Genomic DNA, 9,558 nt, shown 5'->3' on the forward strand with positions numbered 1-9,558 from the left:
CTACTGTGGACAAACCTGGCATGGAGTAGAGAGAGAGGGGAGAGGAAGGGCTAAAGGCATGGCCAGTCCAGCACCTTCTTCCCGGTCCACCTAGTGTTCTCCATCAGGATCCTGGTGTCTAACAAGACCCTTCCTTTGATGTAGGGCCCCACTCACTGCAGCAAATGCACAGGAAAGCCATGAAATATTATCAACTTTCGAGAGAAACGCAGTTACTGGACATCCGTCAGACAACTGGCAAACTTCTAGCTCGAGGCACTTCACAATCTCAACATTGGACTGCAGTGCGTTCCTTTCGATGACATAATATCTTTTTGCAAAGCTGAATTTTTGGCATCTGCCATGATAAAAAGCAAGTAGCACAGGGAAAGTCGATGTGGAACAGGAAGCAAAGGTGACGATATCCAATCTGATTCCAAGTTTTGAGGAGCACAGTGCCCAACGCACAGCCCGGTAGCTAGTGATTGTGGTTATTTACTAGTAAAATAAAACATTTTGGTATTTTTCCATATGTATGTATATTATTTTTTCAAATGGCTGCTGAGGTATTAAAACACAAGTGCTTCTTATGTCTTTTGCACCTATCTCTTAAATAAAACATATTTATTTATTTATTTATTTATCTATTTATTTATTTATTACACAAAGTGGAGGCATGAAGAAAATCACTGAGACACTTGGCACAGTATTCGGGAACATCTGCCACAGGGACTTGGTAGGTTCGGGACGTCAGTTTCCACTGATTCGGCTCTCCCATGAGGAGTTTCTGTACTCTGTCTTCAGGGTGCCTCAGTGTCAGCTAAAGCAGGCGACGCTACTTGTAGTGGGTTCATGCAGCCACCCTGAAGATCCTCATTGGCTTCCAGCAGGAAACCTTGACTTTTCAACAGGTTATTGTGGCTACGATGGGTGTACAGTACACTCAGCCCTCGAGTAATGGAACGGGAATCAAAGAGAGGCTGTCTGGTGCCTGGCGCTTTGCTGCTAGTTGGCCTCCCGGTGAGAAATCCCTGAACTCAACAGTATCGCACGAGAGCAGAGACACTGCCAGATGCCCTAAAGCTGTTCCTGGTCTGGGCCCCTTGTCTGGATCCCATGAGGTCACAGGCGATGCCCCACTTACCAGCATCAAACCACGACTGATTCTCCTTGGGTGGGGAAGGCCTTACCCATATACCCAATTACAGCACTATGAGCCTGGGAGGCTGCTTTTTGCATACTAACCCCTAAAAGGGAGTTTCCTAGGAGGTGGTGATGAGAAAAATGATAAGACATCCTGAGGAGTGGGAAAAAGAGATGAGGGGGGTTAATCAGTTAACAGAGCCATGGGCCAAAATCATAAAAGACCACCCACATTCCTGAATGTGTGTTGAATCTTTGAATCGACTCCCAGGTGGCTATTTCAGCTCTTACCTGCAGAGAATAGCCGACTACCAGAAACCATCACATCCCGCTTATGCATGAACTTTATGGACTGTTGCCCACAACCAATCCAGAAGCATCAAACACTTCTTCCTTATGCACCTAACCCAGAGCTGCCCCCACTCCGCCTTCTCCCGCCCCCCTTATCTACAGCCAGTGTAAATTTTCTCAAAACAACTTAGATCTTTCTTCTCCAAACTCATTGTATAAAAGAGTCCCGTCAGTCCAGGACCTTGGACACGTCATCCTCCCCACCTGGCCCTGCTGCTGGCACTTCGCCCCAGAGTGCACAGCCCAGGACCTGGTCCTTTTTTTCTGGCTGGCATGAGATTCAATAAACTCCTTCCTTCAGAAAAAACTTTCATCGTCGAAGGTTTTTGTTAAACAGTGAGCATTTTCTGATCAGAGACATGGCTATCGTTACAGACTGGCCCTGCTCTAGGGGTGAAGATCACAGAATCTACCTGGGTTCAAATCTCCATTTGTTAACTTGTCCAGATAGGGCAGGTGGCTTAAACACAAGGCACGCAGGCAAGTGTCTTCAGCTTTCTCATCTGTAAATTGTGAGAATACCACTTACATCATGGTAGTTGTTATGGATCTTAAATGGGTTAAGACATGTAAAGTCCTTAGAATAGGACTAGGCGTATAATAAGTGTTGCGAGCATTCACTATTCTTTTCATTATTATTCGGCACCAAACCCTACTCACATTCCTAGCAGCCGGGGCACCAGAGCTGGAACCACAGCTGGAAAGCATCCCACTCCCCAGGCCTGAGTTTGTCAGGAGGTGGCTCCACCCAGTGCTTAAGTGAAGGGTGCCCGGCTGGGTGTCAATATCTAACTGGGCTCAGTGGTGTTATTCCGCCTCCTCCTGCCTGTCCCAATCATGTTTGAAAAACATTATATTGAGCCCCTAGAGCTGAATTCGAGTGCTTTGGCCTCCTGGAGCCCCAGTCTAGAGCGGGAGTGAGCAGGTGAATATTTTCAAATGTAGAGATGAGAGCTGATATTGAGGTCTGCCCTTAGATCAATCCTGGTCCAAAAACTGTGACTCTCAGCTCCCACGTGAGAGCCTCTGAGTCCAAATCCACTCTCTCCCACCAAACACCACCACCCCGCTCCCCGGGAAGTGGTCCACACCTTGAAACGTTAGTTGGGGAAGGGGAAGACCCAGCCCTAACAATTCTGAACCCCAGGTGAGAGGCTGTGTTATTGCCTATTAGGCGATACAGCAAGGGTCCCTCCCACCAGCCTCTGTAAAGACTGGCAGGGGCCATCTCAGCTCACAGCGTGGCTTGAGGGCCTGTGTGAAGCCCCCTTGGAGTCTTCCAAATACGACGGAGGGCACTCGCACACAGATCTGCTGTTTCACTGGGGGGTGGGGAGGATAGTCGGTAGATATTTGTGTAACAAACATTTAATAGATTAAGCAACTATTTATTGAGCACTAGAGTTCTTCGGGAGATGGGCCGGACTGAGGCCTCTCGCTGGCTGCAAGCCACGGTGCGGAAGACAGGTGGCGCCAAAGGCCCACTCATCGATGCCGGGCGCTGGGCTCTGACACCATCTCGGAGCTCCCTCCAGAGGATCCGCAATCCAGACTGACAGAGACCGTGCGGGGGAAGGAAAGAGGGCGCCTGGGTCCTGTTCAGGCGCATCTCCGTCAGAGACGAGGGGTTCGGACGCACTAGTCTGAGCTTACTCAGAAAGCGGCGAGAGACCCACGCCCACAGCTGGCGGGGCTTGAGCCCAACTAACCTTTCAAAGCGTGGAACCCTTCCCTAGGGGTGGGTGTGTTTGGTGGGAGGGACCTAAAGGTAGAAGGGATTTTTCATAGCAGGAGGCGGAGCCTGGGAGAAGAGGTTGGGCACATTCTCTGTGGGCGCAGGACTTAAGGGACAGTCAGAGGCCGGTTCGTGGGCATTCTTAGTGGGCGGGCCCAGGGGCTCTGTGTAGGTGGGACATCATCTCCGTGGGAAGGGAAAGCGTATTAGCAGTACGTGGGCGTAGTTCTTCCCTTTGTGAGGCTGGCCTCTAGATTTGGGACGCCCGCGAAGGGGCGGGGCTTGTGGCTGGGGGCGGAGCCTAAAGAGGCGCGTGAGAGCAACGTGTAAACTCCTGCAGGGCGAAGTTTGCATGTTTCTTGGACGGAGTTGGTGTCTGTGGGATTGCCTGTGCTCCCGGGCCGAGTCCCCGACTCTGCGAAGGAATGGAGCTTTAGTTCTGTTAGGCGGGGCTGTGTGAGGAGAATATGTTGACTCCTGGAAGCGGAATTCATAACTTTGCTATACGGTGCTCAGGAGTGCTGAGGAGGCGGGGCTTATGTCACTGGTAGGCGGGGCCATCGGTACTGCCTCGGCCGTGGCTGAGCTGACAGGACCCGGGAAAGGTTCTGCGGGAATCACTGAGCTGGCAGGGGGCGAGGCTTATGGCTTTGGTGGGCGGAGCCTCTGGGGAACTCCCGAGGGGTGCTGGACCTCGGTGGGTCGGGGTGGCTCGTATTTCCCAGGAACCCGAGTGAAGGTGCGGCTTGGTGCAGGCTGGGGTCGCGCCTGGATGAGGCGGGGTCCGAGAGTCAAGGGGAGGAGCCTGAGACACAGCTCTGGGCCTGGGCGGGGCCCTGGCTCAGCGCAGGCGGGGGTTCTGCCCTGGGAGGCCGTGTGTTTAGGCCCGCACGCAGCTCCGCATCTGGTGCTCATTACGGGATGACAAAGAGCCGGCTCTGGGCCCCCTTTCCCACTCCCATCTCCTCCCTCTGACTGCTGTGCATTTAACTCCTTCCTGCCTTCGGGGAGCTCTCGATCCCCTGCCCAGGGTCACAGGAGGGACCGCCGGTCCTTCCCGTCCAGGTTTTATCACTCACCCAGTCCGCGCCCCGCACCTCCTTCTCAGACCCAAGCCTCCGGGCTACCCGGCGACCCCCCACCCATCCAGCCAATCTAGTGGCGTCTCCGAGGTTAAAAGCTTGGGCAGGATCTGGCGGAGAGTCTGGTTTGAGTTAGGGGAACGAGAAAGTGGGGCCGGGGGCGGTGCATAGCGTTCCCTCCGCCCCTTCGCCCACACACCCCCAGGGTCTTCCCAGCTCGGGCCCCTAGTCTCCTAGTCCCTTGGGGCCCAGCCCAGACCCAGTCCTTGGGGCCAGAGAGTGGCATAGGGCACTGGATAGGGAAGAGGGCTCTGGGCCACCCCTCTTCGCCTGCCCAGGTGGTCGGTCGTGGTGGCTCTGCTCTGTTCTAATTAGAGACTGCAACTGAAAAATTACAGAGACGGTAGGAACCAGCACCTCCCCAGCCCAGGTCCCGTTCCGGCCACCACCACCACCCCAAAACACACACACACACATACACACACACACACACACACACACATCCCCCGCCCCACCCCCTAGGCAGTGAGCCCAGGACGCTGGAGGTTGATGGATGATCTTTGACCATACCCTCCTCTCCTCCATGGGACACTTTAGACTTGAGCAGCCTGAACTCTCCGTCAGGCTGGAGTCTCCTGGGTTCTGGGTGGGCGCTGCCCACACAGAGAAGGGCTAAGTATGACCCAGATGGGAAGGCCTCACTCAGGAGACTGTCCAGGGAGTTGGGTGTGGGCGCTCGCGCTCGCTCTCTCTCTCTCTCTCTCTCTCTCTCTCTCTCTCTCTCTCTCTGTCTCGACTTAGTGCTCTCTCTCGCCAGGCTTAGTGCTCTCCCCAGCCCAGCCCAGCCCGTAGGCTCTGACTCCCATCTCCTCCCTAGCGCAGGGAGGAGGAGTGCCTCAGGAGAACCTGCAATCCAGAGGGTGGCAGCACCCATGAGTGACCCAGAGCCCCAGCTGCAAAATTCTGGGGAGCCTGCAGGGATGGGAAGGGAAGTACCAGAAGAAAGAAGAAACTCTCCCACTAGACTGTCTTCGTGCCCCAGAATCACCCGGCCCAGAGCTCACCTTTGACCCCTAAAACCCACTTTGGCTCCATTTCAGCAGAAGCCCTTATTCCAGAACCCTCCCCCAGATCCAACCCCACCTTTTTGGAGTTTTGGTATAAAGAACAGATATGGAATTCTCTGCATGCCAAACCTCCCACTCCTGGGCTTTTTGCGTGACCCCGGACAAGGCTCTGACAAGTACCTCCCTTAAGGGGTCTTACCTTATTTCCTCGGGGGCCCTGACAAGCTGAAGGAAGGTCCCCTCCTTTTTTCTGAGTCCTCCCAGTCCCTCCCCTCTGGCACCAGTGGAGGTCAGGAGCTTTGGGTGAGGTTGGCACCCTGTTTATTGGAGGAGACCCCAGCACCCACCCCCTGAGGTCATGGAGGCCTTGGTGTCTCCTCTGTCGTGAGTGCCAGGCCAGGGAACAGTTTCCACAAATCAAGTCTAGTGGTTGATTGAGAGAGGAGCCCAGTTTGGCCCAGGGGAGCAGGAGGCTCTCTGTCCATCTGGGCAGCCCGCATGTGTCACTGGTACAGCCTGGGCCATGTGTCCAATGCAGGCCCCTGCCCCCCCCCACCCCACAGAAGGGGGCTGTGCTCCGTCACACGCTGGTTCTGCAGGTCTGCACCCCCGTGAGGCTGCCCCGGTGGGGCACAGGTTCCGTTGGGCCCTTGCTCCCCGTGTGGGTGACCCAGCGATAACAGTCCGTAATGCGCTTGTTGGATGCATGGGGGCCACAGCGGGTGCAGTAAACAATGCCCAGTGCAAGCAGGACCACCAAGAAGACGCATGTCGGCACTAAGAGTGCCACCAGCAGCCAGCGGTCATCCCTCCGGCTTCGGCCCGCAGGACTGGCCTCCCCTAGGGCTGTCGGGGCTGCTGTGGGGGCCGCTGAGGGCAGCCAAGGGGCCAGCTTGGGATCAGAGGCACTTTCCCTTGGGACCTGTGGGGCTTTGGAATAGGTGCGCGTAGTGCTGGTGGGACTGGTCTGGTTAGTGGGGTGCAGGGGAGTGTGGAGGCCTGGGCGCTGGCCGGCAGCAGGCACGGGGACTTGATGGGCAGGGGGCACAGGGGACCTGGTGGTGGTGGTGGTCAGAGAGGGCTGGACAGTCGAGGTAATGGGAACGAGGTTGGCCTGGGCTTTGAGGACTGGGACATCTGGGGTCACAGGGGGGTGGCGGGCACTCGAGGTGGTGACCAGAGGGGTGTGGTTAGCTGGGATTTGAGGCAAATTAGCGGTCATCTGGGTATCAGCAACCTGGGTGTCTGGAAACATAGGGGACTGGTGGGCAGGGGGCGGTTCAGGGTGTTTGGCTGGGACATATGGGGGCTGGTGGGCAGGGGACTGTGCTGGGTGAGTGGCAGAGATGATGGGGGGTTGGTGGACAGAGAGCAGATCTGGGTAATTGGCTAAGGTCATGGGGAGCTGGCGGTCAGGGGGCAAAGCTGGATGTGTGGCAGGGATCCTGGGGGGCTGAGGGGCAGGGGCCAGGGGTGGGCGTGTGGCAGAAACCACCAAGGGTCGGGTGACAGAGAGCACCGAAGAGTGGTAAGGGATCCTGGGGGCACTGAGCGGGGGTGGCCAGGTAGGGTCCAGGTAGGGCCTCTGAGGCTCTCTGTCCTCCGGGAAGCTAGGTCGATAGGCCAGGCCGAAGTCAGGTGGCTGCGTGGCCTCTATCCACGGGATTCCAGGCGTCTCTGTCCAGCCGCCATCGAAGTCCTCCCAGGCGTCCTCTTCGTCCTCTTCATCCTCCCCGTCATCCAGCAACTCGTCTTCAAGGTCCTGGGAAGACTGAGCACCCATGGCCCCGGCGGGCCTGCAGCTGATGCCGTCAGCCTCAAGCTCGTGGCCCTCACTGCAGTAGCACTCAAAGCCACCGACGTAGTTGACACACATCTGCTGGCACACGCCCGCGATCTGACACTCATCCGTGTCCACGCAGCGGTGGGGCTCATCCTCGGCCGGCCGGAAACCCAGGCGGCAGTGGCAGCTGTAACCCTGTGGCCCACCAGGCTCACACTGCTGCTCACACGGGGCATGGGTGCAGGGGTCCTCGCAGCTGCGCCCGTCCTCCGCCAGCCGGAAGCCTTCAGTGCAGCGACAGGACACGCGACCATCCACCTCCTCCACGCACTCGTGTTCACAGCCCCCGTTGTCCGGGCCGCAGCCAGTACCTGGGCACAAGGGCCCAGCCCGCGACCAGCGCACGCCGCCCTCTGGCTGCTTCACGCAGAGCAGAGAGGCCTCTCTGCCGGCCTGGCACGGCACGGCAGCCACAGAGCCGAAGGGCAGCCACTCGAACTCCGTGGAGACCAGGTGGAAGGGTGTGGTGTAGACAGCCGGGCCCGCCTGGCCCGCCTCCTCCGGCAGTGCTGGACAGGAGCTCTCAAAGCCGAACTGGCACAGGTAGCCATCGACGGCCAGCGTGCACGAGCCCTCGAGCCAGCGATGCTCACCGTTCGCCTCCAGGGCCGCACAGCGCTGGGCCGGGCAGGGCCCGCCCGTGGCAGGCTGCGCCCAGTTGGTGAAGGCCGTGTCCTGGTCTCCCGTGGTCCATGTGAATCCGCGCAGTGGGCGCTGGGGCTGGCATTGCCGGGCCTGCCGCTGCAGCCCGATCCACAGCAGCTGGCTGGCGGGGCCAGCGCCCACCAGGCTGTCCACGCGCTGGGCCTCCTCAGGGGTCCGTGGCGTGGCCAGGTCGCCCCCCAAATCGCGGCAGGCCCGCCAGGCCTCCAGGAAGGTGCGGCGCCGTGGGAAGAGCGCGTAGCAGCTGCCCGGGCCACAGGCGGCGCGGGGCTCGGCAGCCCAGGGGGCCTGGCCCAGCGTGGGCACCGCGGCCGCCCAGGCCAGCAGCAGGCGCAGCAGCATCACGAAGCCCCCCGACTGGCCGGGGCCGGGCCCGCGGCTGCTCTTGACAGGAGGAGGGACTGGGGCCTCTGGTGGGCGGGCCGGGGGGGCGGGCCTGGCTGGACTCAGGCCTTGTAAGGAGTGGGTTGGGGCTGCTGCCAGCTCCCTGCTCCTGCTCCCCCAGGGCCGCCGGAGCAGGAAGCAATCAGGGGGGGAGCTAGGGTGGGGGCGCTGGGAAGTGGGGGCAGGGGGAGGGGAGGAGGCGTGCCGAAGGACTGGGAGTCGAGGAAGGGGGAGCCGCCTGCCTGCGGAGCCTGGACGACCCTCAAGACTTCAGCACAGTCTGGGGCTCTTGGCGGTGGGGTGAGGTCACTTCCCAGAGAGGGACAGTGACCCAAATCTGGACACGCCAATCTCATCACACCCGTGAACGGTCTCACCGCCCAACCGCTTGTCGTGGATGTGGAAGCCTGCTCCGACTCATGCCCTTCACATCACACACGTGTGTGCGGCTCCCCTCCCCGCAAGACCACTCTTGACTGTCCGTCCCTTGGTCTCAGATTTGCTCATGCTTTAACACGCTAAGCCCGTCCCCTCACTGTAGACCCACAAGGGCCTGCAGCCCCCTTCTCACACGTTCACATGCTCTGACATGCTACCCGCTCTGGTGCACATACAAAGCGGTGTGGCATCCTGCATGCCCGGACACGTGGAGTCCCTCACAGTCGTGCACAGGTCCGGAGTGGGAGCGCCTTGGTCCCACAGGCGCAGACATCCTCAACCCCTCATTTATACATTAAGCTCCTGCCTCAACCCACCTCCCACCCCTATCCCGCACCCCCCACCCCACCCCGCCAGCTTCCTGGCTCCAGCCAGACTGGGGGTGTGTGTGGGGGAGGAGGAGAGGCAGAGGGCTGCCCTCTCTTCACCTCTGCTCAGCCTGGGGCCCTGGGAACCTGGGCTTAGAGGGGGAGGAGGTGGCCCCCAAACAGGAAATGCTTCTCTGGGCTCCTGCTGCAGGAGGGCAGGGTGCAAAGGGTGGGGGTGGGGGCTGGGCAGGGGCTGGGCTGTGCTCAGGGTGAGCAGGGCTGCAAAGGAACTGTGAGAGGCCATATATGGGCATGGGGCACATAGTGACACATGTGTGTGTGTATGTGTGTGAGTGTGAGTGTGACACAGGGGTCACATGTGTGGAGCCCTCCCTGCCCTCAGGGCCTGCTGTGTAGGCCTGACCAGGGTCCTCTTCCGGCCCCTCTGGGAGGCCTCTGGAGGCTTGTGCACAGAGCTTGGGACAGTCCTTAGGGAGCTGGTTGTCAGATTAACCTGTTGACACCCACTGCGCCCTAGGCAGAAGTTTGAGCTGAGGGGTAGGGA

At 58.9% G+C, this 9,558-nt stretch overlaps 1 protein-coding gene across 1 annotated transcript; it reads right to left on the reverse strand.

The window, feature by feature from the left end:
- Window positions 1-5,661: 5,661 nt before the first annotated feature.
- Window positions 5,662-8,206, reverse strand: CD248 (CD248 molecule). Its single transcript, XM_016119331.2, has one exon. It carries the CDS (start codon window positions 8,203-8,205, stop codon window positions 5,938-5,940), a length of 2,268 nt encoding a protein of 755 aa, XP_015974817.2. The 5' UTR covers window position 8,206; the 3' UTR covers window positions 5,662-5,937.
- Window positions 8,207-9,558: the final 1,352 nt, after the last annotated feature.

This window comes from Rousettus aegyptiacus, unplaced genomic scaffold, assembly GCF_014176215.1.
Source record: "Rousettus aegyptiacus isolate mRouAeg1 unplaced genomic scaffold, mRouAeg1.p scaffold_m13_p_5, whole genome shotgun sequence".
Classification (NCBI taxonomy): Eukaryota; Metazoa; Chordata; class Mammalia; order Chiroptera; family Pteropodidae; genus Rousettus; species Rousettus aegyptiacus.